Source organism: Podarcis tiliguerta (genome assembly GCF_965153285.1).
Source record: "Podarcis tiliguerta genome assembly, chromosome: 6".
Classification (NCBI taxonomy): domain Eukaryota; kingdom Metazoa; phylum Chordata; class Lepidosauria; order Squamata; family Lacertidae; genus Podarcis; species Podarcis tiliguerta.
In genome coordinates, this window is record NC_139539.1 from 30,222,694 (window position 1) to 30,250,348 (window position 27,655).

Consider the following 27,655-nt stretch of genomic DNA (forward strand, 5'->3'; position numbering starts at 1 on the left):
GTTTCGTTTCTCCTAAGCAGAAAGTGAAAGCTTTCAGTTTCTTGGAAGTGTTTTGTCAGAAGTTGCATTGTATTCGGTGGCTAGGATCCAGAGTACAACTTTAGCTAAGCCTTAGGGCAGTGGTTCCCAATTATCTAATTACTGAGGACCTACTATTTTTCAGAAGATAAGCCACGCCCTCAAAATCTGCTCCAGAGGATTAGAGAACAGTTTACAAAAAAGGCAAATAAGAGTGGGAAATATGTTGTTTTTAATGTTTGCAATAGGTTTAAAAGAGTAAAAGGACAATTCCCTAGATGCCTAAATCCAGTTTTGGGGCAAATACCGTCTTGGTGAGAGAGCCCCAACAGAGATTTATTATAGCAAAATATGCAGTAAAGTAAATTTTCTTTCCTACTTCTCCTTTCTTCCCACAGCATTTAAAAAAAGACGTGTTCGGTAAGTTAAAAATGGTTTGCTTACAAACTCTTCAAAGGTCAGATTCATGTGCTTTTCCATACAGCAGCAAGAAAACACAGTTTAACTTAGTTTCAAAAATTGGTAAATGTTTCTAAATTATTTGTATAGAAATTATAAAGATAACTTGCTAAAAGCATGTGGTCTGGGCTTGCAAAAATCAGCCTATACATTTTTCTGGTTGGATTCACATGGTGTAAGAAAATGAACAAATACCTTCAATAACCCCTTCTCCCAAGGTTAGGGATGGAATGGATGTATAGAGAAAGGAATGATGACAATCCTAAACTACTACTTCTCTTTCTCCTCATTGTACCCTACAATAGTTCACTACTGGGTCATAAATATTACTGGCATTGCACTTTTGTTCAGCTTCAGAACACCCGATGTTTCCTTTTGAATCCTATATATTTAAAAATACCAATTGCCATTGATGCAAAAATACATTTGGAGATCTTCAACTTGGGAAACATTTTTACAAATCTGTCTAATGGAACAAGTTATACCTGCTTTTTAAGAACATAAAAAGATCACTGCTGGATCAGGACAAAGGTGGTTCTAGTCCAGCATCCTATTCTCATAGTTTACAACCAGATGCCCAGGGTTCAAAAGCAGTTTTCTGTCAGTTGTTTAAAGAAGGGAGGGAACAGTAATAAAGACTGGATACACCTAAATTCTTAGGTTCCAGCCACAACATAGCTGAGTCTGTATGGACATGTACACCAGACAATTCTGCCCAGATTTTCAGGAAACTGAAATGTAGGGAAAACGAAAACGAAACTCAAAGTACTGGCCTGGGAAAGAGATAATACCAGAATTACTTGAAGAATTAAACTTTCATTTAATGTTTAGTCATCAAAGTTGAGAGGTGTTATGCTTCCAAGGGGTTTCTCGAGAGCAAGCAGGCAAATACCTCCCTGCTCTGCTGTGAAGCTTGCTTTTGCTGCAAAAATAAACTTTATCTGTCCGGAGCACCACTCTCCCATGGCTGACTCATTCACTGGCAGAATCCGTGAGTGGGCGGTTCTTAAACTTTCCCCAGCAAAGCAATTTCTTGACGCCCAGTCTGTGCCTCCCCTCTCTGCACGGAAGCTTACTGCGCAAGGAGGGCGTGGGTAACGGAGGACCCCTCTCCTCCCCGCTTTGCCCAGGCAAGGTGTCCTGGCACCTCCAAGCCCTGCAGCTCCTCTCCATTGGAGGCGTGGTTGCTCACCTCCATTGAAGAAGAGCTGCTTCCCACGATCCTTGGAGGCTCTCTATAATCCACTCAGTTTTTCCTCTCTCCCTCCTGAACCGATGGCAGTTCCCTGAGAAGAGGGATAAATTGCCTCCACCCAGCCCCATGACTTACCGTACTTGATTACTGCTTTTCTTACAGATTTCATGGGCTCCAAAAAACAGACCCACACCTGAAAGAAGTGCTGCTGAAATTCCAAAGTATTTCCAACATAAATAAAAAAAAAAGACTGAGGCAATGGATCTGAGGCAAGAGGTGGAGCCAGGGTGGGGAGAGGTTTAAAGTTTGGAAACAACTTTGGTGGATTGACTGGTATGGCCATACAGATGGATGGGTCAAAGTAATATATTCAGGAGCCTTGACAAGAGACACTGCAAGTAGGTTGTAATGTAAATAATTCAGAATCAAATGTACTGCTATATATTTTGGGGGCCAGTGTCTGTGCAAGTCACCCATAAATCCTGGAACTAGTAAAAATTAGAAACAATCAAGGTTTGATTAAACTGTGCCAAACACACAAAAAACCCCTGCTGAATTTGGTTTAGGAGCCTGGCCTGCTCAGCAGAGCTAGCTGGAAGGGGGCCATTGGAAGAACAATAGCTGATGATGGCCAGACATTGACCCATCAAGAAAGCCATCAAGAGAGTGAAGATGTACCAGACAAGAAGGGGTGGAGCCCCTCATCTAGCTGTGGGCAGAAACCAAAGGGCTTTAGGAATTCAGGATGGGTGACATAGGCTGGGGGGGAAACAGAGTTAGATTATTAAATTCACTCTCACAAGAGAGAGTGATGGCTACCAACTTGGATGGCATTAAAAGATTAAACTGAATCATAGCAGGTAAGACTATCATTGGCTACTATCCATGATGGCTACGTTCTTATCTCCACTGTTGGAGGCACCATGTCTCCATACCAGTTGCTGGGAATCACAAGTGGGCAGAGTACTGTTACTACCAGGTCCTGGCTCTGGGCATGCCATAGCTATTTGGTGACCATTATGAGGATGCTGGACTAGATGAGCCTTTAGTGTGATCCAGCAGGGCTGATTTTATCAGGGGGGAGGAGAGAGAGGAGAGGTCCCACTGCAGCAGTTCTCTGTGCAATGTTGTTTTCACTAATGTTACTTTCAGATGGTGGTCTAGGAAGCTCATTGCCAAATGGCTAGGTTGCCTTATATCTTGTGCAAAAGATTTCATATTGCAGAACAGTATTTCAAAATCTTGTGAAATAAACAAAAAAGGGTGATGCAAGGACACACACACCAGCTGGATCCCAAGAAGGTTCCCATGCATTTCACAACGCTGAAAAATACTGCATTGCTGACTCATGTTTAGCATGTTGTCTTCTAAGATCCTATATATTTTTCATATACAATACAGCTGTTGAGCCATGAAGTACACATCCTATATTTCATCTGATTCTTCAGACCTAAATGCAGAACTTTTATCTGTTTTGAAATTCATTTTGCTTGTTTTGATTTAGTTTTCCATTCTTTCAAGATAATCCTGAATATTGCTTCTGTCTTCTAAGGCATTTGCTACTCTGCCCAATTTGCACTGAGTCATTTGCAGATACAATGAGCATCTCTACCACTCCTTTGTCTTGGTTAGGTGTCAACACACATTTTGGTCCTGTGGAGGCAAGTGGAATTTTGAATGTCATGAGCACCACCCTCTTCAATAGCACCCTCTCTCTCTCCCCACTCTGCTGGGTCACTCCACACCCTCAATAGATAGAAATTCTGCAAGCACTTATCATAAACTCTTGTGCCCCTTGAATGAATCTCTTCAACAGAAATTTGCTTCACCCTTGGCTCTGTGAAGACTGTAACTATGACCAATTCATCTGAGCACCACATAAGGGTACAATCAGAGGAGACTTGGTGTGGAAAGTGTGGGGAAATGGACCACCAAACAGGAAGTTGACGATCACCTTTGGTTTTTTTACTTAGGAAATCTCGGGCCCTGCATACAATCTCCATACTGGAGCAAGAGAAACCAATCAAAATGAAAGCAATCAGAAAGAAGTGTTTTAATTAAGGTTCATATTTACAAGGATTTTTTCCAAAGTATTATGGAAATATATAATTCTATCAAGTCAAATATTGCAGGATCAATAACCTCTTGTAGACCAAGTTGCAATTAGTACAAAATATAATACAACCTATTAAATCATTATTAATAAGAAATTCAGCATCAGCCTTTGAGATAAGAAAATATAGATAGGTTTGGAGGGCAGATACTTTAAGAAAGAGCCCTTGAGAAATTAAGATCAACTGATGTGAGGGGAATGCACGAAAATAACAGTACACATAGCTGAGTCTACTAAGCTCAGTGCATTTTTATACTACACAGTAAAAATGTAATAAGTAACACACCTTCAAAGCCGTCTTTGCCACAGAGCATTTGGGGATTTCCATTCTCTACCCAATTATTAAAACACAAACACACTGACCTTTTCTGTATTGAAGCACTAATTGTTTATCAGCTTCATTGCCTTGGAAACCATGGCTCTTCTATTTCACCTTACTACCTATTAGACTGGAAGACTTCAGTGCAGCCATGGAAATCTTCGTTGCTGCCCCCCATGTCCCAACAGCACCTGGGGGGGGGGTGATCCTCAGCATGTTTCTGTGGGATTCCAAGCCTTTCTAATCCCTTGACATGCCCTCAGATAAAGGGGGACATAAGCCACTCCTGGGACTGGTCTACTTGTTTTCCCTCCATTTAAGACCAATGGGATAGAATATATTTCATGTGGGAGGCAGGACACACTTTCTGCCCTATTGGCGTGAGCCCAGCAGGGCTGAAGATTTCTCCTACCAAGCAGAGAACTTTGCCTATCCCATACCTTCATTGGGTGCTCCTCATCAAATCTCTCCTTTAGAGACCCTTCAGCATAAAGAGTTCAAAATTAATTTGGTACCCAATGCCAGTAATAGAAAATGAAGACTAAATCCTACAATAGTTACATATATCTTATGTACAAAAGCACCCAATTAAGGCTAACTTTTGTGTAGATACTACACAAGTGAAATTATACTTTTGGGGGACAGTATTTATTAATAGGAATGTAGTAACATTGGCTACAAATTATAGCTTCTCACAGAAGAAGCAACCAGTGTGCATGTTTAGAATGCCAAGGTTTCCTGCCCCCAAGCAGTACAATGGGCAAACAAGAAGTGGCTTGAAGCAATTGCTAAATCCTCATTCCCCCCCCCCCCCACTTTCTTAAGCAAAAGGAGCCCCAGCAAATCACAGGAATTGGAAAAATGTATTGTCCAAAGAAAGGATGCATTTCTTTTCTTGTTGCTGGTTGAGGGTTTTTAAAAAAGTATTATCTTACCATGTTTATTTGGGGGGAAAGTTGCTAATACTCAATTTGCAATCATAACTTCTCAGAAACATGGTACATTTCCTACTCCTATGACTTGGTGGGGTTATTTCTTCTACCTGAGATCAGAGAAAGGCATATGTTCATTTGGTGCTTCAAGCCACTGCAGCCTTTCCTGTTTTTGGGGACAGTTGTGGGAGAGAGATATTTCGGATGTCAGACACTCAGATATGGTTGTTTGTAAGCAGCTGCAATGCATAGCCAGGCTCATCAAAATGAAAGCAGGCATGTTACCTGAGGAACTAAGAAATCAACTGCAGAGTATGACATGCTTTTCATAGTTGGCTTACAGTATGTAAGCATCAGTCACTACAGTGAAAGTAATGTAAGCTCCGGAAGTTACAAAGAGTGCTTCTGTCTAAAAGCCTTTTTAAGAAACGAAAATAAAATGAGATACTAAGATAACAGAAGATAGTATTTCCCCAGTACAGCCTACAATAGAAAATTGTAGGCTACTTTCACCTCTGCTGTTGCACCAACAACAAAAACAATCCAAAACCCTATTTCATTTCATCCTGCATGCAGACAGTTAGCCATCCAACCTGCAGCTAAGAGTACAGCCCTTGAAAGTTATGCTCATGATTCAAATCAAAGCACTATCCAAGCATCAGATAAAAAAGTGACACCTCTTCACTCAACTAGGAAGTGAAAAATACCTGGTTTTAGTATATGAATGACTAGAAGTAAGAATTGTCCAACTTATGTCACATTAAAATAATGTGCAGAAGGTAATAATGTTCTTTCAACAAATAAAAACTATGCTATTTCTCCAAGTCAACTTCAAACCAAGAGAACAATCCCACTAAGGAACAACTGACTGGTTATTACATCTCTAACATGTGGTGGCTGCAATCTGAAAACTTTGGACCTTCTCATAGTAGGAACTGGCTCCTACTTTCAGAATAAAACTTAAAAAGCCAATAGCTGCACTTATAAGATGTAGAACAACGGATCTAACTCTAAAGTTCCACTTTTAAAAAGGAAGTACCATAAAACTACTTCAATGTTTTGACTAGTCCACCATCCAGGTAACATAAGCAAAAATTGAAAGTTGAAAGAGGACAGTGTTTTGAGCTACATGAGACAGATCTTAACAAGCTTTGGCCCACATAGGATTCTTGCAGACCTAATGATTTGCTCTTTCACTGACAACATCCTGAAGGCGTTTAAGTAAAACATCATCATTTTCCTGGCACAGTCTCTTTGCTGGTGATTCTGTGTCACTGTCAATTGAGATTGCTCTCTTCTTAGGCCTCTGTCCTCCTTGTTTTATCATATTGTTGATTTCCTTCAAACTCTGAAAATTAAAGAATTACAATCAAAGCTGGTAATAATTAAAGATAAAAACAAAAAGAGCTTAATATGTGTCTTTATTAGAGTATATTAGAGGGAAATCCAACATTGCACAAACTTCCCCTTCCTCTAATCTGTACTTTAGAATATCAAGTCAGTTCCACTTATGCACCAACTCAACTAGATATTACCCTTAGCTTTCAAAAATGTTCAGTAGTGCGGTATAATATTCAATCTTTGATTAAATTATTACAATCACATACAGTATTAGGGCACTTCAAAAAGGTATGGAGAAGGTTTTAAACACTTAAACAGCATTAATCTTACCTTAGAAGGGCTCCCATTAAATTTATATAAGAGGGCAGTTTTAGGTGTCAAGCAAGCACCATTCTTATGAGGTGAAACATAAACAGAATGTTGTTGGGATATCCGCCGAGGAGATACAGGTTGATGTTTAATGCTAGGAAATGGGGAAAGGGAAGGTGCTTCAACCTTGGAAAGAAAAATTGCAGAGTTAAATACAGACAGGCCATTCTCTAATTTTACAAATGTAAGATTTAACGGAAGAACACAGCTCAAAAATGACAACTGTGACGAAGTTTATTTGACCATCTATACAATTTTCTAAACCATGTATGTTACACTCTTAATTTTGAAGGATCTTTTTCAGCCACTGAAGAGATTCCCGAGGCTGCTTCCATAACGTATTCACCAAAAATACCAATTCAACATCAAATAGATACCATTAATTCGATCTTAGGCTTTGAAGAGAATTCTCTGCTACCCAAGACTTGGAGGAAGCTGTTGTACAGCAGTTAAGAGGGGAACAATATAACATGCACCTCTTTGAATCTCTCTTTAGAATACACCACATCTAATAACAATTCTATTTAACATACCACGTTTGTTATGTATGCATTACTTAAAACTTAGGTTATTTATCATCACAGTAATACTGAAATTTAGGGCTGTTAGGTCTTTTACATACAGTGGAACCTCGAGTTGCGGATGTAATCCGTCCCGGAGGCGCGTCAAAGTGTTCGCATCCAAAAGCGCCACGCCTGCATGTGTGTGTGCGCGCTTTAGTGCTTCTGCACATGCAGCAAAACCTGGAAGTAATCCGTTCTGGTACTTCCAGGTTGCTGTGGGACACAACTTGAAAAGGCGTAACCTGAAGCTGACGCAACATGAGGTATGACTGTATTGAAGGATCTTTCGGAGAACCTAACGATTTCTCAAGATATTTTGAATGTAAATTTGCAACCATTCAAATTATGCTTATGTAGAAGGCTAATGACCCAAAGTACACCACGGTACTACTTCTTATTGGTTACACAAAGTAAGTTTTATAATTGATTAATACAAACAGATTTAACAGGAGTCCACATAGTTCCCCCCCCCCAATTACTCTTATCTGGGTGATTACCTCTGGGTGATGTTTATCCGATGTGGGTTCTAATTTCAGTGCGAAGGCCTGCACTCTTCCTAAATAGATGGTGTCATAAAATGTTGGAAGATCCCCTCTCTCCTCCTTTTCCAAGCCTTTGGGAATTTCTGGTTTTGTTCTCATAGGTGAACAGCTCATCTTCCTGGGTAAGTCTAATGAAATGAAGGTGTAAGAAAAATAACATAGGCCATTATTATTATTAAAATGATGGGGGGAAATTTGAAATGGTAGAGATACAGGCAGATAGATAACTTCTCTCTTCACCATCCACCCAATCTGTAGTGCTGCTATAATGGGTCCAACAGCACAAGCCTTTGCTTGTTTACTTGGAAGTAAGTAACTTAGGTACAACATCCCCAGTCTTAAGTGGTTGTAGTAAATGTGGATTGAGCCAATGTATGTAATGTCAAACCAGTAATAAAATCAGTTCACCATGTAATGAATTCTGGCCAAATTACCCAACATAGGTGCTCATCTTGCCTTCTTTCATCTTGTAACTGGAGACCGAGGAGACTCTGTGACAAGGAGTGCCTTTCATCAGTTTAGGGTGGTATGCCAGCTCTGGCCTCCTGGACAGAAATAGCCCAACCCATGTTGAGTAGCATCTAGGATTGACTGCTGTAATGCATTTTATATGATGCTTCTAAAGGCTATTTGCTGACTGGGACAGGTTAATGAGAACGTATTTCAACAGCACTGAAAGAACCTTATTGCTTTCTAGACCATTTCCAAACACAATCAAAGTGCTGGTGCACCTGCTCTCATGAAGACCTGTCTCTGCACTGGGGTCATCCACATTCATGACATTTAGGAATCTTGTAAAAACACATCTCTGCTCCCAGGCCTGTGTTAATGCAGTATAGTATAATTTTAACTCTTCCCAACTACTTTTATATCATTTTCTTCCTATATTTTCATGTTTTAAAATGTATTCTAAGATTGTTGTACACCCCCTTGATGTTGGTAGTAGTACAGAAGTTTTAATCAAACTGCAATTTTTTGGGGGGAAACAAATATCCAGAGATTGCATGAATGGATACACCTGCATGTGCCTAAAGAGATCCTTAAATTCCAACCTTACAGGACCATCCTATGGATGTTTACTTATGCGTGTCATGCTGGTTATTCCTACTCTCTCCTTGGTTACAGAATAATAATAATAATAATAATAATAATAATAATAATTTTTATTTATACCCCGCCCATCTGGCTGGGTATCCCCAGCCACTCTGCTAGGGGTGGTTTGGTCTAAAGAATCTATCATGAAAGGTCCAAGTATCTGAATCTATCATGAAAGGTCCAAGTATCTAAAAGTCCAAGTATCTGATTCTACCACCAACTTTAGAGTCATATATTTTCATCAGATTTATAGAACATGGGCATCAGGGTGGTATTCAACTCAGTCTTAGTCAACTGAATACTCAAATGCCATTAATTTCAATAGGTCTACTCTGAGTAAAACTTAAGATGAATTACACCCCCCCCCCCCAGTTTTGAATGTATGTATTCAGGAATTTCCTTCCTAATAATAATAATAATAATAATAATAATAATAATAATATCTTTATTGTCATTGCCCCCTTCGGGGACAACGAAATTACTTGGCTGCTCCATAAAAACACTAATTAAACAATATAGTAAAATACAGCAAGAGAGATTAGATGACTTTAAACCATTCAATTAAATTTTAAAAATAGTAGATCTATTTACTTACCTTCTTCTGACATCTCTTCCACTTTTATATCTGATGTTGCCTCTGTGGACACACTTTTCAGTAAAACACTTCTGTAGACCTATAGCACATGGAAAAATGCAGGTTTTGGAATTGCTGGTAAATTGAAAGAAAAGGTTTACAATTTCTCAAAAGTGCAGGTAATATTTAGGTAACAAATGTATTATCTTTACTAAATGCCTTAACAAAATGTTTGTAGCTTGAAAACATACTTACATGGCTATTTGCTTGTGGCTGGTTTCTATAGCATTTCATTATGTCCTGAAACGTTCTTTCATCTTTGGATACCTGAACAGAAGAAGAAGAAGAAGAAGAGGAGTTTGGATTTGATATCCCGCTTTTATCACTACCTGAAGGAGTCTCAAAGCGGCTAATATTCTCCTTTCCCTTCATCCCCCACAACAAACACTCTGTGAGGTGAGTGGGGCTGAGAGACTTCAAGAAGTGTGACTAGCCCAGGGTCACCCAGCAGCTGCATGTGGAGGAGCGGAGACGCAAACCCGGTTCCCCAGATTATGAATCTACCGCTCTTACCCTCTACACCACACTGGCTCTACAGAACATTGCCAAACCCATTACATAATAAAAACATTCCTGTAGACATGCATGGATTTGAAGGGTTGGGAGAGCGCTTCTACATGCGTAAGTGAGCTTCCAATGACTTCTCCTGCAGCTCTTTGTGATGCTTGACAACTCAATAAATCTTTAGGACATGAGTAGGCAAACTAAGGCCTGGGGGCTGGATCTGGCCCAATCGGCTTCTAAATCCGGCCTGCAGATGGTCCAGGAATCAGTGTGTCTTTACATGAGTAGAATGTGTGCTTTTATTTAAAATGCATCTCTGGGTTATTTGTGGGGCATAGGAATTCGTTCTTTTTTTTTCTTCTTCCAAAATATAGTCCGTCCCCCCCAAAGGTCTGAGGGAGAGTGGACCGGCCCCTTGCTAAAAAAGTTTGCTCACTGCTGCTTTAGGAGGAAATTCCCAACAGAGCATAAGGAGCTAGACCTTTGAGTTGAAAATAAGCCAGTGCTAGTGCATATGAATACATAATGACTGCATGTAGCCTAAACGAGGAGTCCGCCAGCAACAATCTTTATGGAGAAACACAAAACTGGTGGGATGCTGTGCACTTGAGGTTTCTCTTAGTTGCATGCCATATGGCTAAGTTTGTGGCTGACAGTAGGAACCGAAGTGTTCCTAAATGCTTATGTTGTGAGCTGCCCTGAGATCTATAGATGAGGGCGGTATAAATTTAATAAATAACAATGATAAATAAATTACATGGTGGGAAGTAATTCTACGGGACCTCAAAGGAAGTAATAGGAGTTACTTTTTATTATCATTGTAAAATGGCACATAGTTTGAATTAATGTCTTTTGTTGCATACTCCCACTCGCATCATTTATAAAGATTGTGACAGCAAATATTGTTGGAGCTCACACCTAACTGAGCACTAGTATTTAAATAAATTCCTTGCTCTTACCTTTGCTCAGCAACTGCTTTGGAAAGGGGATGCCCAGCAAATACTTCCCACTCTCCAGCTCCATAACTACAAGTATGGGGTAAATGGAGAAAGGGCTCTTTCCTACAGCTACTTAGTGCATTTCTGTTTCTAACTCACAAGGTACAATTGGCTAAATTCATACCTTCCTAATTCACTTGGCAGTTTGAAGAGCTCAAATAAGATAAACGTGAAATGACTATGTGTTGTTCCACACACTGAGAAATACTTAAATATTAGTTGGCATTTGCTTCAAGAGATTCTATAGAGGACTTGTGGTACAGGAAAGATTCTGAAAAGCACCTCTGGGGTGCTTATATATAGCACATATAGCACCTCTGGGGAACACAAGGGCAGCTTATCAAACTGCTACATAACACAGTTTTGAAGGCTCAGTATCAAAGCATCCAGGTTTTGCATGCAACAACTAATCCATGCTGGCCGCAATATGTTCTTATTTGATTGACACAAAGGGAAATTACTAATATTAAGTATTTGGGATGGAAAAAACACAGAATCATCAGGTTTGTATTTGAACAACTTATATATCACTAAACAGGCAGCTGGAATGGTGAGATGAAAGTCATGCCAGAATATAACATAAAAACAGTACTGCATTCTGAACAGAAGCCTTACCTTTGCCATGATGAACAAAGCACAAATTAGGAGCTGATCCAAGTGCCGATCTTTCATTAGATCTGTACAATGAACCAATGTGAATTCGAAACATGTCCATATCTTCTTGCGCAAATCATTGGAAACATCCAGTTTTATGCACAGATCACGCAACCGCACACTTGCCAGATGATACACCTAAAATGAATTACCATGTAACACTAAGTGAATTTAACAGATTTTTTTTGGAATGTTAGGAATTTGAGCGGAGGGACAAACAAGGAATAGGAATGTGAGGAAATGGAAGTGTACACTATTTTCATTTCAGGCAATTTTGCTCTTTAATACAGACTTTATGTTTTAGGAGATGTTTGAAACAGTTGTATGCACATTTCTCCTGCCTCGTTCAAAATGCTGTGGCCCACCATAAATGCTCCCCTTTAAAGCCACTCCCCATCTTGGCCCAAAGGCTTCTAACGCTAGCATATAAATACAAGGTGTCTCTTTCCCAATGTGTCTGGCATATGCATTTTCCCTTACACCCATTTTAATTGATTTTCATGCTCTACTGTAGGCTCATTGCTTAGTTATATCCCATCTCCATTTAGATGATTAAAAACATTTCATCCTTATCCCCTAGGGGCGATTTATTCCAAAACAGATGCTCTCCAGATTCTGTTGGTTCTCTCTCCCCCCCCCCCAGGGGTCAGTGCTTCCATTCACACAAGTGGAACTTTAGATCCAAGCCAGCATGTTGTGACTTGGAGTAAATCTATTTTGTACAATGTTGCAACGTAAATCCTGCTGGCTTTAATGTAGAATATTTTGTTAGGGCTATTACTACGAAGCATTATTTTGTGGCAGGGGGAGAGGGGGCGTTAGAAACTTTAGCAAAAAATATCTTCTAGAAACACTTTTTACCTTTCTGAAAAATAGTGCAAGAGATCCAGTTTTCTTTGGCCTGCTTCCAGCTGGCTGATACGCCTCTTGTGCTTGAGTCATATGATGACTTGGAGACACACTGATTAAAGCTTGAGCAGTGAGTGGGGCTTGTCCAACGCTGTCCGCTTTAGATTCTTCAATAATAATAATAATAATAATAATAATAATTTTTATTTATACCCCGCCCTCCCCAGCCAAGGCCGGGCTCAGAGCGGCTTACAAGCAATAATAAAAACAAGATGAATGATTACAACTTAAAAACAAAAATAAAATACAACATTAAAATAATGGAACATTAAAATATTAAAATGTAGCCTCATCGTAGGAGGAGAAGGAAAAGAAAAAAGAAAGAGAGGGAGGGAGGGAATCAAATTGGCTCCAAGCCAAAGGCCAGGCAGAACAACTCTGTCTTACAGGCCCTGCGGAAAGAAATCAGATCCTGCAGAGCCCTGGTCTCATGAGGCAGAGCGTTCCACCAGGCCGGAGCCAGAGCTGAAAAGGCCCTGGCTCTGGTTGAAGCCAATCTAACTTCCTTAGGGCCTGGGACCACTAGGGTGTTGTTATTTATGGACCTTGAGGCTCTCCGTGGGGCATACCAGGAGAGGCGATCCCGTAGGTACGAGGGTCCTAGGCCGTGAAGGGCTTTAAAGGTCAAAAGCAGCACCTTAAATCTGACCCTGTACTCCACCGGGAGCCAGTGCAGCTTGAAAAGCACTGGGTGAATATGCTCCCGTGGCAGAGACCCCGTGAGGAGCCTCGCTGCAGCATTCTGTACCCGCTGGAGTTTCTGGAACAGCTTCAAGGGCAGCCCTGCGTAGAGCGAATTACAGTAATCAAGCCTGGAGATGACCGTCGCATGGATCACTGTGGCCAGGTTGGGGCGGGAAAGGTAAGGGACCAACTGCTTGATGCGGCGAAGGTGGAAAAATGTCGCCTTGGCTGTTGCTGTAACTTGCGCCTCCATGGAAAGGGAGGCGTCAAGGATTACACCCAAACTCTTAACGGAAGGCAATGGCACTAACTGGGCCCCCGCAAGAGAAGGGAGTTGGTCCCTCATCCCCATGCCATCCCGACCTAGCCATAGGACCTCTGTCTTCGAAGGATTTAGTTTCAATCGGCTCCCACGAAACCATCCAGCCACAGCTTCCAAACATCTGGTCAGTGTGTTCGGGGCCGAGGTGGTGTGGCCATCCATCAACAGATAGAGCTGAGTGTCATCAGCATATTGGTGACAGCCCAGCCCAAAGCTCCGGATAATCTGGGCAAGGGGGCGCATAAAGATGTTAAAAAGCATCGGGGAGAGAATTGCGCCCTGCGGCACTCCACACACCAAGGAGTGGCGCGACGACATTTCCCTCCCTAGTGCCACCCTCTGTCCCCGACCAGAGATAAAAGAGCACAACCAGTTCCGGGCTATGCCCTGTATCCCCACGTCTGCGAGGCGGTGGTCCAGAAGATCATGATCGACCATGTCAAAGGCTGCTGACAAATCTAAAAGGATCAGCAGTCCTGACCCGCCTCAATCTAGTTGTCTACGGAGATCATCTGTTAGGGCAACCAGAGCCGTCTCCGTCCCAAAACCAGGACGAAAACCGGACTGAAATGGATCTAATGCCGATGTTTCCTCCAGAAACCTACCAAGCTGTTCAGCAACCGCTCTCTCAATTACCTTACCCAGGTATGGAAGATTTGAAACTGGGCGGTAATTGGATAGGTCTAAGGGATCTAATGAAGTTTTCTTTAAGAGTGGACACACCACTGCTTCCTTCAGTTCCCCTGGGAATGTCCCCGTGTCAAGGGACAAATTGATAATTTCAGCCAGGGGGGTCCGCACAACACCTGGACATTCCCTAATCAGCCAAGACGGGCACGGATCAAGGAGGCAGGTGGTGGGCCTACTAACTTGGAGGAATCTATCCACATCAGTAGGGAGTATGCGATCGAAATGGTCCAACACTGGACCCGAAGTCAGTCGAGGGGCCTCCAGTTCAGTCACTGTATCTAAATTGGCAGGGAGGTCACGACGGAGCAACAGGACTTTCTCCGCAAAAAAGCTCGCGAATGCCTCACAGCTGTGGGTCGAATTTGTGCTTAGATTTGGTTGTCCTCCTAAGGACGTTAATGACCTAATTATTCTAAAAAGTTGTGCCGGGCGAGAGCTAGCGGATGCAATGGAAGCTGCAAAGTAAGATTTTTTAGCAGCTTTCATAGCCATCTCATAGGCTTTCATAAGCGTCCTATAAGATGTTCTTGAGGCTCCGTCACGAGTCCGTCGCCATACTCGCTCTAGCCGTCTGAGATCCTGCTTCATTTTCCGGAGCTCCTCAGTAAACCAAGGTGCCCAGTTTCGACGGGGTCGCAGAGGGCGCTTAGGCGCGATCTCATCAATGGCTGCCAAAAGCCGGTTATTCCAGTCCTCAACAAGGTCATCTAATGAGTCGCCAGGAGGAGCAGGGTTCCGTAAGGCTTGTCGGAATCTATCAGCATCCATCAGTTTTCGCGGACGAGCCCAAATAGGTTCGCCACCCGAGCCAGGGTAACTGAAATCGGTATCAAAGTGATCCCTCCAGTATTATTTGCAATACCTAGGGTATATCCACAAGTTACAATTTATGTATTTACAACACACTTGCAAAAGTTAATTGCAAACAGAAAAATTATTTAAAAACTTTTTATATAAGTGTATTGATGTGCATGTTATTTACTCATCAATATAGCTATACCAAATAGTGCCTTTATAAATAAACACACCAAAGTGAATTTCCCACAATAGTTAAAAGGCATTCAGTGAACCAAAAGTGTTTATAGCCAACAGTTTCACATTTATTACTCTTCTCCAAGATTACCAGCATTATAATCTAAATTATAAATTGCAATATATATTCAATTTACCATGCAATGTATTTTTTTGTCCTGTTACTGTAGCTGTTGTCATTGCAAGAACCGTCTGCTCAGTTGAAACAGGCACATTTTCATCAACAAAGCTTGACACTGGGGCAATTTTCAACCTAGTCCCTTCAGTCAGATTTTTTTCTGCAGGTTTTTCTTTTGGGCTTTCATCTCCAAAAAGTCTCCTCTTAGCACTTCCTGCCACAGGAGAACTATAGCGATCATGAACAGAAATGGGAGACAATGGTTGCATATCTAAAATGAAAGAGGGGACAATGTGTCACAACAAAATGCAACTGATCACAGAGAGGTTACTTTATCATTTCAGTAATTAAATTTTGAGATGCAGAATAGTCATGCACCAATACTACATTTTCATAATTTCTAAATAATCTCTATCGATTTAAGTTCCTATTTGCACAAAAATTGTTTCCCAGAGTCTAAGAATCAAGGTCACATTTACCACTGAATGGAATTTTTCATTTGTCACAAGCCATACATCAATAAGGAAAATAATGAAGCTTAGCAATATACAGATTACAGTGTGTGAATGAGAGACTAACATTCATTTAGGCTGCTGATTCTTAACACTCCTTGACGGATCTCTTCTTTGGGAAACAACTTGTTTAGAAGTAAACATCTTTGAATAAGTAATATTACCAACAGGAATTACGTGTGTTCTTGTCCTCAAGCAGAAGCAACCCTTCTCAACAAGTCACTTACGTAAAACTTTTTTTCCTCCTTAAGAATGGCAACACTTTCCACTTTCTTATCTAGGCCAGTGTTTGTAAGCCTGTAGTCTGTAAGCTTGGTTAGGTCTGCTTAAAATGACCCATCAGCCCTGAACAGCCCCTCTCCCCCCACTTGCATGTTACTATTGCAAGTAGGCTGGAGTTCCTTCCAGTTTCTGGAGCATTCTGACCTGCTAGCAATCATGGTGCACAAAAAACAGGAGACACCTTAGCAAAAAACACAGAGAGCTGGGTCCATCTTCCTCCCCATTTGCAGAATTTGGAGGAAATCCCACTTATCCCTCTGCTGATTGGTGCAGATTAGTTGGGTGGGGGTATGTCTGCCTACCTCTCTATGTGCCTGGTCACTTTGGTGCAGCTTATCATTGGCATGTGCCTTTCAGGGGTTTACCAAAAATGAATACAACCTTTAGAGGCTTTTATGACTGACAGTACTACCCAGATATATGTATAGCGGCAGTTAAACAACTTTCAAAATTTTGAAGGAAGGAAAGGTTTTCAGAATGAATTGCTTTTCTTCTAGCTTTTAACTAAAACCCAGATGACCAATTCTAATTGACTACCTGGACAAGGAGACACTTTTAAATACAAATTATTTCACACAAAGAAAACAGTAGTAAGATATTGAGGAAAAGGGGAGAGAGATGATGAGCTTACCCCGTCTAAGACTTTCCCCAAGATTTGTCCGAACCTCTTTGACTCGAGGATGCACTATAGGAGATACTGGCATCATGGGAAGATGTCCTAGTCCTCTTCCTCCATTCCCTGTTTCAAAATTACATGGAAATATTACCTGGGAAGGAAAATGTGACAATTTTGAAGAGGTAGGAATAATACTGTTTTGCTGTCTATTATACAAATATTTCTTTAATGGGGAACTGAGTAGTTCAGCAGAAATTTCCCTCCTTGATTTAAGGGGTGAGGGATATGACTTAAATTACTCCCATGTGTTCAACTTTAATTATTTGCCTGTCAACATACTTCTTCACAGGTAGGGACCTTGTTTTCTGATGCTTGGAGGGCATCCCACAGAGCAGAATCTTTTGTCCAGGCTAGGCTTTCAAGAATCTGTTCCTCAATGCTGTTGAGATGTTTTACCATATCTCTAGAGAGTCCTTCTTCGGATCGAATCAGTATTTCAATCACCTTGAATGAAAAGAGTATTTTGGTCACAGACATACAGTAAAAATCTACTTCACTAACCATTTTCACTGCCTCACATTAATAATTGTATATCCAAAGCATTTTCCCTACAGCTTGTTTCATCTGGCGTTTTGGAGGCTCTCCTGTGTTCTTTCAGCATTTTTCTCCAACCTCATCTCCAAAGTCTTCAAACTTCTCTCAGCCACAGCCACACCAAAAATTTCCATAAAAACTGAATTGCTTTCAGACTCTTTTAGTCCAGCAGTTTTTAATTTTGGAATTTCATATATGAACTGCCCTGAGATCTACGGGTATAGGGTGGTATACAAATTTAATAAATAATACAATCCCAAACATTTTGGATATGATTATTGTTAACAGTGAGACCTCAGACATTAAAAACTTCCTGATACAAGGATGCCTTCAGAAAGTTGTGAAATTGTTTATTTCTTTGACATCTGACAGAAAGGCATTATACAGGGCGGGAGTCACTACCGAGAAGGCCCTCTGCCCAGTTCTCTGTACCTTCACTTCTCTACAGTGAAGGAAACACCAGAAGGCCCTCAGAACTGGACCTCAGTGTCTTGTCTGAATGATGAGGGTAAAGATGTTCCTTCAGGTATACAAGGACGAGGCTATTTAGGGCTTTAAAGGTCAGAACCAATACTTGGAATTGTGCTCAGAAACATGCTGGGAGCCAATGTAGATCTTTTTGGACTGGTGTTGTATGGTCTCAGCAGCCACTCCCAGTCACCAATCTAGCAGTCCCATTCTGGATTAGTTGTAGTTTCCGAGTCACCTTCAAAGGTAGCCCCACATAGTACATTACACAGTACCCAAGAAAATTACTTTACATAGAACACAAACACTCATCAGCGTACAAAATTTTAACCTATCAAAAGATAGTAACTGACTGGCATTATTATCTAGCTGTCATTTCTGTAAGAAGTCAGAAGGAAGGATTTACCCAATTGCAAACCAACTTTAATTCAGTTAGGCCTTCTTTTACTAGTCTTCCTAACTCCTTCCTTCAACCCTTCGTTGGATGGCATCTGCACCTTACAATGTAGTATGGAGGCTAAACAATTTCATCACTAACATACAAGTTCTATATTTGTTTCATAAGACAGAAGTTAGACCAAACTTTTACCAATACTAAATGCCTGGGCCACTAACACATTACATTTTTATGTGTGCATCAATAGGCTTCAAGTGTACATCCAAATCTGTTAAGTATGCATGCATCAATCTTGCACTGCCAAGGCACTGTGACTGACCACTGCTGTTCCTATCAAGCATGCATAGTCTGTGAAACAGCCCTTTGACAACTTAATATACAATATGTGAAGTCAGTGCTTTGCTTGTGCTTTACCTTATAAAAATAGAATGGCCTGAGGTTAAGAATTTCAATGATCCAGGGGAAAGTTCGTGGTGAACTATATGCAAACAGCACTATCTCTAAACAACATGCCAGCAAGGAACGGTGGAAAATATCTTGCTCTAAAAGGGCCTAGAAGGGAAAAGCAGAATGTTTAACCTCTCAGTCATATAAGAAATTGTAATTCAGCATGCTTTTAAACCCTGCCAATCAAACTTGAGATCCTCAAGCTGTTTTGTCAGGAGGAGTTGAAACTTAGTTATATGGACGGTGCTCAAACACTAGAGAGTTCACAGCGGATATTAGCACAGATCTATGCCTAATAGTCCTGTTCTGCTTCTGATTTCTCTCTTTTTAGAAGTTCTGTCAATTATTCTACTTCAAAATAGATGTTTCATATAGTAAAAAGCTAGGTGATGTATAACAGGCAAACATTCATTTCAAGTTTTACTGGTGGTAACAAAACATTTCTTCAGAATTACCACTGGTTATATTTTTAAGAGCAGAGTCTGTAGGTGATAGGGACATGGGTTTTTGAAGTTCCAAACACAGCACTGAATTATTCAGTCATACAATCCTGCTGCAGTAATAATAAACTAATACTTATATGAAATGAAGCTTCTAATAAATAGAGTATCTTCACCCTAAAAAGCTAACATAGGTGAGACCAGTTTTGTCTCTGGGGAAGGACCGAGGAAGAGAGATGGCTGCCTCAGTTTGGAAGCTACTATCATCTGAACAGCACATAAGTGAACTAATTAGAAGGAAAGTAGTACAAGGGAAGGTTGAGCACATTCAAGTTACCTTATACAGAAGCAGTTCATTAAGATCATAATAGCCCTGCTGGATCAGGTGAAAAGCCCATCTAGCCCAATACTCTTGCTCTTGCATTAGTCCACCTAGCTAATTATTGCCTACTCTAACTAGAGAGCTCTCTAAAGCCCCAAGCAGAGTTCTGTCCTAACAACTTTTACCTTGAAATTCTGGGGACTGTACCTAGGAACTTCTGAATGCAAACTATCACTGAACCCCTCATGCAATCATCAGAATGAGAGAAAAAGCCTGAAAATTCTGACCCTTGGATTTTGCTCACCAAAATAGGCTTTCCATACTGCACCCCATCCCCCAGTAGGTTTACTTACAGACATGTCTTTGCCATGTAGCCTCCGCATTTCTTGTACCATTATGGTTTCCAAGATTTTATAATAAAGGATTTCTGCCAATTTTAACCGGTTAACAGCAAAATCTGCAATTTAAACAGAAAGTGTTTACATGTTTTACAGTTTAATTGTATTATACTTCTATAGTAAGACCCAAAAGTTTGTGACTTCATATTGATGAAGAAAACATCAATTGGCTCAGGCTGCAATCCTGTGAGTAAGAGTAATGCAGTAGGGGGCTTACTTTTTGGTGAGCATGCATGGGATGGCACGGTAAATGCAACAGACCAGGCTTCCTCAAACTTGCCCCCCCCCCGATGTTTTTTGCCTACAACTCCCATGATCCCTAGCTAGCAGGACCAGTGGTCAGGGATGATGGGAATTCTAGTCTCAAAACATCTGGAGGGCCAAGTTTGAGGAAGCCTGCAACAGACAATTCATGCTATCTACAAGTAGGACCTGAAACAAAATGTTGCAGTGTGGAGTGCTCCCTGTTCAGAATCACAGCCATTCTATCCTATTTCCTGTGCTCCTAGTTTTCAATTCCCTCACCTGACAGCCAGGCAACCAGCCAACATTCCTTGGTCATTTCAGGCCTCTCTGGAATGTGGGGAGAGGGGGCATTTGAAGAGTTTTCTACATTTCTGTAAACCTTTGGGTTCCCATAAGACTGCTGATAACTGTTTTGTATGGGTAATCTCTATAGCTACCTAAGGAATAGCACTCTTCCCCTAAAGATGGAAATTAGTACAGTGTATTAAAATAGCTACATGAAGTATTCCCAACATGCCATTTACACAAAGAACTGAAAGTTGTGTTTTTGTTACCTTTGGGCTTTGAAACATGTGAAATTTAATATAATATTAATAATATAATATAATATAATATAATATAATATAATATAATATAATATAATAATTTATTATTTGTACCCCGCCCATCTGGCTGGGTTTCTCCAGCCATTCTGGAGAATCTTCCAACAAAGATTAAAAATACATTAAAATGTCACACATTAAAAACTTCCCTGAATATGTTATTGTTACTTCCATTCCTACCTATGTGAGATCCTGGCTGATCATCAGTTGATCGTGTATAGTTCTGACAGAAAACTTCCCCTATCTCTTTCACTCTGTTCATGATCGTTTCCATAGGATTTTGTATACAAGACCTATAGTATAAAACCAATAAATTAACATAATATATGAAATGTTATGTAATTATCTTTTGATAGAAAGGCTTCCGCTTGCCACATTCTTTTGTAATTAACGCCTTCACTTTACTGCATTTTAAACTAGAATACATTGGCTGCATTTGCACATAATATTACATTTTAACAATGGTTTGCTCAACAAAGCATGAGTTGTCTAACAGACATGAAAAAAAGGCATGACTTGTTTCTTCAAAGATAGGTTTGTTCCCCAGATTAGTTTTCCAGCTGCTCTTGTAACCTGATGAATGTCAGGGGTGGGATGCCCAAATAAACCATGGTTAAACAAAGCTATTGGGTTCACACATAACATCAAACCATACTAAAAACAAGTGATGGCTTGTAAGCCAACTACAAGCTATGACTTTACACTGTGGTTTGCTGTCATATCTTAGCATTATGTGTGAACCAAACTGTTGTGAAAGGCTTAGTCTACAGAAAATGAAGGATTAGACTTATAGATTTGATGTTGTTTATTTATTTATTTAGCTTAAAATTATTTATTCCATTCCCCATTTGGATGTGCAACATTGCCTTACTTCAGCCATTCCCCACAACAACTTAACAACTGTCTATTCTAAACAAGGAGTGACTGAACATTTTGAAGTATAACTAACTTCCCAAATGATCATTGCCTTATAATAATCTTAGCACAAAATAAGTGGAAAAAGAATGCCCTAAATTTAGTAAACCACTTCCCAAAACAGAGCTCTATAGTTCTGGAATTCCATTTCCATCTAACTTCTTCTTGCTGTAAGAGAACTGAGCCTACTAACCCCCACCCCTGAATACCCAAGGCTGGGAAGCCATGAAGTTCAGTTCCTATAGAATGAACACCTACTGCTGCCATGACTAGCTGGAAGATTGTTGGATAAGGTGAGAGTATGATCAGTTTTAATTTTTAACTGCATTAATTATAGTAAAGGTAACGGTACCCCTGACCGTTAGGTCCAGTCACAGACGACTCTGGGGTTGCGGCGCTCATCTCGCTCTGTAGGCTGAGGGAGCCGGCATTTGTCCGCAGACAGCTTCTGGGTCATGTGGCCAGCATGACTAAGCTGCTTCTGGTGAACCAGAGCAGTTCACGGAAACACTGTTTACCTTCCCACTGGAGCGGCACCTATTTATCTACTTGAACTTTGACATGCTTTCGAACTGCTAGGTGGGCAGGCGCTGGGACCAAACAATGGGAGCACACCCTGTTGCGGGGATTCGAACCGCTGACCTTCTGATCAGCAAGCCCTAGGCTTTGTGGTTTAGACCACAGTGCCACCTGTGTCCCTGCATTACTTATACACTTACTGTATTTCAAATCAGTTCACACAACTTCAGGGAACCAAACTGAAAGAAGCAACTTAATGAATTACTAACTGCAAGTCATTATGTATTTTCCATGTAATATTGGAGTTGTAATCCAGGAAAGATAATATGTTTCTTTAGATCCAGCTCCCAGATTATGATTAGATCATTTGACAAAAACCAGAATGGGGGGAAGACCTACAGATCTGAGAGAAAGAAAAGGAGTATCCACTTACTCAAAAATAGCTATAAGCTGTTCACTAGGTGCATTTTTTAGCCCTGCTACAATGCTTTGTAACCGGCTTACACTCTGTGTTGCGGAAGCAACAGGAGTAATTACTTGTTCCTTCTCTCTAAGGTATCTCCTGCCAGTCAATGGAGTTGAGGGTGTGAAGGATCTTTTCTACCAAGTCAAAGAGAAACATCTTTCAATTGTTTTGGCCCATGGTTAACTTCACAAATACCATCAGACTTTAGATCACAGCTGCAGAACATGACACAACAAAAACATACCCAAAATAACAATCCCAGAAACTACTGACCGTTCAGAATTGAACTGTATGTTACACTACTACAGTACTTCTTTTTTAGACTATGGGTTGTATCCAATGACAGGTGGGCTGGCCCCAATCTCCTATCAAAATGGCTTGCTTAGAGTGGTGCAACAGAGGATCAGGTCCACTGGTCAGATTCAGTTCCCCACCAGTGGTACACTCGTTTGGCTTACTGTACTGTATGAACAAGGCCACTGCATTGGTGTTCTCCCCCAATCTGCCAAAAAGTTATTTAGATATTGCATTAATTGCGTCTTAATTTTTAAAAAGTTTGTAAAGATGAAACCATTTCTCTCTATTTGGTAACACCTGTTTACTTTCTGCAAGCAGCGTAGTCAGGAAAACCAATTAATTCCCCTGTCCTTCTGAAAAGTGTTGGTATTTATTTCTCAATAGATATGTGGACAAATCACCTTTTAAAGTGTGTTTTTAAGAACAGAGTTTGGATCAGGTACACTGTATAATTCTTTCATACATATGAGCCTGCCTAAGCATTAAGATAACTTACAGAGGTCCTGCTTTTTGGCCTGTAGATGTGCACTGTTAGGCATATGGATACAAAGAAAAGTGCTCTCTCAGTGGTGGCACCACATGTTTGGAATGCTCTCTCTTTCTCTAGGGACATATGAATGTACGTAAATAACTTACTATTGCTTCTTATGTACAGAGTTCAAGACATGCTTACTTAAAATACCTCATCCACTTTTCTTGCTGGAGGCTACGAAAGCAAGCCCACTTCTGTAAGACAACTAACATTACCTTCTCAAAATGCTGTTGAAGGTAACACTCTACATGAGCTCTTGTCATCACCTTGCCAGATGGCACATCAGTAGAAAACTTCCGAGGAGTTCCAATTTCTTCTTCTGCATCTTCTCCCAAGAAAACTCTCTCATCAAAGTCTCCTTCTGTCAGAACATATTCTTCATATTCTTTATTCAATGCTTTGCTGGAAGACAAACACACTATTATGAATTAATGTTAAAAGAAACCAAACTGATTTTTTTATTTTATATTTTACCCATTTTATAGATTTTATATTTTACCCATTGCTATACACACATGCTCTCAGTGCTCCCCTACTCTTCTACCTATGGTTTTCTAGTTTCTACAAGTTGAATTTTTTTTGAAGCCAACTGTTGGGATAGAATGGAAAAAGGAAATACTAGCAATTAGGGGGTCTGAAAAAGCCTTTAAAAATGTTTTACATTGTTATTTATTTTCATAAAATTTATATACCACTTGATTTTTTAAAAAAACCAAAACTCAAAGCGGTTTACCAAAAGTAAAACAGTAAAATCAAGAAAAAAAATTACAGCAGTACTTTAAAGCATACAAAAATTGAAGTACTAAACTTTCTAAGCATCTGGGTAAAGGTAAAGGGACCCCTAACCATTAGGTCCAATCGCGGACGACTCTGGGGTTGTGGCGCTCATCTCACTTTATTGGCCAAGAGAGCCGGTGTACAGCTTCTGGGTCATGTGGCCAGCATGACTAAGCTGCTTCTGGCGAACCAGAGCAGCGCAAGGAAACACCGTTTACCTTCCCGCCGGAGCAGTACCTATTTATCTACTTGCATTTTGACGTGCTTTCGAACTGCTAGGTTGGCAGGAGCAGGGACTGAGCAATGGGAGCTCACCCCGTCATGGGGATTCGAACCGCCGACCTTCTGTTCGGCAAGCCCTAGGCTCTGTGGTTTAACCCACAGCGCCACCCGCTTCTCTAAACAAGAATGTTTTTAGCAGGTGCTGAAAAAAGGACAGTCGTACCTTGGAAGTCGAACAGAATCCATTCTGAAAGTTTGTTTGACTTCCGAAACATTCGAAAACCAAAGCGTGGCTTCTGATTGGCTGCAGGAGCTTCTTGCAGCAATCGGAAGGTATGGAAGCTCTGTCGGATGTTCGGCTTCCGAAAGAACGTTCAAAAACTGGAACACTCACTTCCAGTTTTCAGTCATTTGGGAGCCGGAACGTTAGAGTCCCAAGGCCTTTGGGAGCCAAGGTACGACTGTATAGTGAAGGTGCCTGTTTAGGCACTGCCACACTATACGATCAAGTTCTTTCTACTTGATTCAAATCTGGTAGCACCAACAGGACCCAAACAAATGTGCTTGGACATTGCAAATTGTTTATCACTTCCCTATAGAATTTTAAATAGCAGAGCCTATAAAACAAGCTTTAAACAAGAAATCCACCAATGAAACTCCTGACTCAACGGTCAAGGGAAGAGCCATAGTTCATTGATCTAGCACCTGCTCTGCAGACAGAAGGTCCTAAGTTTAATCCCTGGCATCTCCAGGTAGGGCTGGAACAGATTCCTATCTGAAACCCTGGAGAGCCACTGCTAGTCAGTGCAGACAACACTAAGCTGAAAATACCAATGGCAGCTTCTTATGCTTGCATGTCATAGTAAGCAACAAACCGTGGCTTACCATGACTCTAGTAAATTAGCTTTATTCTGGGGCAATCCCTTGTTTTACTGTTAACAAGCATATGCATATAACTCAGTTTCTCCCACTTTGCTCCAGCCTGCCTGAAGCTAGGAGAAACAAACCACATTTGGCTTAGTGTTTGTTCTTGGCTTCCACTAATGGTTTGTTTAGAGAGAAACATACCACAAATGCTGGTTCTCACGTAACACTAGTCCAAGCCTCATGGTTTGTTTCTCCCAGCTGCAAGTAGGCAAAGTGAAGGAGGAGGGACTGGGCTTGTTCAAAGTAGGGTTGTGCCCCAAAGGTTTGCCCCAAAACCAAGTTAATTTACTAGAGCTGGAGACTGCAACATGAAGCAGCTTCCTAAATCCACATGCCTGGATTGTGCAGGAAAACAAGATAACGTCCTTCAGGATCTTGTGTAGAAATACTCCAGAATAGGAATGCACATTATTTAAAAATCCAGTGTGCATTTATTGCCATAGCTTGCAATTCACCATTAGTAATACCATCAAATGGCAGAAGAGCCATTTCCAAAATGTTCTATCACCAGATTCACACAATGAAATAAAAGTATTCAGATAATTTTTGAATGCAGAACTTACTTGTTGTCTGCAAAGTTACTACAATCCAAAAGACAGTCTCCTTTTAAAATCTAAATGAAAAAACAGAAAAGCAGTTCAAATAATAAATAAAATAAGAACAAGCAAGTCGGCCTCTGGCCACACAGCTGTGTAACATCAGTTCAAGTGGCTCTGACACTTAAGCATTATTTAGTCGGAACCAAAGAAAGACCACCCAGAAATGTTCTCCCCTATTTATGTCAGACAAAGATAAATATGTGTTTAAAGCAGGCTTGAAATTTTGCTTAAAAATAAACAAAAAAATACCAAAATAACACTTTTGCCAATCATGAGTCCTTTATAACCTACTCAATAATTAACAATGACTTTTGAGCGTATACCTCTCTATCACAGAGCTTCGAGATATATGGTTTAAAGTAGTGTTCCTTTATGGTCTTGGCTTCTACCAAAAGTCCATCATGTAATTCACATAGTGTGGCAATAATGCAAGGAGGCCCTTCAGAAGTCCTGACATCAGCTGTATGGAAGTCTTCTGGCAAACCTTAACCAAAAGGGGAAAAGTAAGTGTCTGATGAATTAGAAACTAATTTCAAGACTTGTCCAAAAAAAATTGCATTGGGGGCAATCATCATACCTTTAAAAGATGAATTCAATAGATCTCTCTTATGTGGACACAGAAGTGCATTTGCAAAAACCAGATCCAAACAGCACAGAAGCAAATGGTATGAGTTCACTAAATCACCTCCAATCATATTGAAATTCCCTTTGGAACAAACCACATAAACACAATTAAGACCATATAACCCTTCAAATGAATATAGGGAATCAAGTTAAATCATGACTTACCTTTTGTGTAAACAAATAATGTCCAACAAAAGTTGAATAGGTCTTTAACATTGCAGGGCACCCGTCTACAGAAATAAAAGTCAAGGTTAAGTTCCAGAAAACTGTCCTTCCAAAAACTGTCCTTTGAAAATATGCAGCTAGAGCATTAACTTGAATCTAATTAGCAACTACCATAAACTGCAGTAGCAATTTTAAACTTGAGTAGTACAATGGATTCCTCCATTAGCCATACTTCCATTTGTCATGTTCAAGAACCCTTCCACCACTATCACCATCCCACTGACTACCTAGTTCTTTTGTAGTCTAAACTACACTATTTTGCAGAATGCTTCTTGTGCCCATGTGTGTTGGGCACCACAGGAATTGTATAACATTACATCAGCCTTCACCAACCTGGTACTGGCTGCAGATGATGGATGTTATACTCCAAAAAATCTAGAGGGTACCAAACTGGCAATGGCTGGATTACAATTAGCTTCATTATATTATTATTATTATAATGTTGTTGTTGTTGTTGTTGTTGTTGTTGTTATATAATCGAAAATACCGCAGCATTTCAGTAGTACCTGTGTTTCCTGCTTCTTTGTAGCTTTGGTTGTTCTTCATCAGGATTTTTAAATATGACCAGGAATATTGGCTTAAACTTCTTGAAAATCACTGCAGACACTTCAAAGTTTCTCTCCAGTCTCTCCACTCGCTCCCGAAACTCCTGAGGCATATTTGACATGTCCATCCACTTTTTCATTTTACTAAAAAACTGAATTAAACTTAAAAAAGAATGACACTGGATTGTAGTC

General features: G+C 40.4%; 1 protein-coding gene and 1 long non-coding RNA gene across 2 annotated transcripts in view; one reads left to right on the top strand and one right to left on the bottom strand.

The window, feature by feature from the left end:
* LOC310679237 lies at window positions 1-3,914 on the top strand. The gene is made up of 2 exons (XR_014512172.1): window positions 1-1,324; window positions 1,774-3,914. It is a non-coding gene; the product is annotated as an uncharacterized lncRNA (long non-coding RNA).
* The window catches only part of RBL1 (RB transcriptional corepressor like 1), a 26,992-nt gene continuing 3,047 nt past the window's right edge, over window positions 3,711-27,655 (bottom strand). The window contains exons 3-23 of the mRNA XM_083444108.1: window positions 27,425-27,625; window positions 26,859-26,923; window positions 26,647-26,775; window positions 26,393-26,553; window positions 26,034-26,083; window positions 23,760-23,946; window positions 22,683-22,849; window positions 20,996-21,108; window positions 19,923-20,026; window positions 18,775-18,912; window positions 17,241-17,405; window positions 16,917-17,052; window positions 15,511-15,762; window positions 15,145-15,203; window positions 12,598-12,753; window positions 11,698-11,874; window positions 9,776-9,847; window positions 9,542-9,620; window positions 7,807-7,979; window positions 6,708-6,872; window positions 3,711-6,384 (exon numbers count right to left, since the gene is read on the bottom strand). Of these exons, the coding sequence (XP_083300234.1) occupies window positions 6,214-6,384; window positions 6,708-6,872; window positions 7,807-7,979; window positions 9,542-9,620; window positions 9,776-9,847; window positions 11,698-11,874; window positions 12,598-12,753; window positions 15,145-15,203; window positions 15,511-15,762; window positions 16,917-17,052; window positions 17,241-17,405; window positions 18,775-18,912; window positions 19,923-20,026; window positions 20,996-21,108; window positions 22,683-22,849; window positions 23,760-23,946; window positions 26,034-26,083; window positions 26,393-26,553; window positions 26,647-26,775; window positions 26,859-26,923; window positions 27,425-27,625 (2,920 nt within the window). The 3' untranslated portion in view covers window positions 3,711-6,213. The remainder of the gene's footprint in view (window positions 6,385-6,707; window positions 6,873-7,806; window positions 7,980-9,541; window positions 9,621-9,775; window positions 9,848-11,697; window positions 11,875-12,597; window positions 12,754-15,144; window positions 15,204-15,510; window positions 15,763-16,916; window positions 17,053-17,240; window positions 17,406-18,774; window positions 18,913-19,922; window positions 20,027-20,995; window positions 21,109-22,682; window positions 22,850-23,759; window positions 23,947-26,033; window positions 26,084-26,392; window positions 26,554-26,646; window positions 26,776-26,858; window positions 26,924-27,424; window positions 27,626-27,655) is intronic.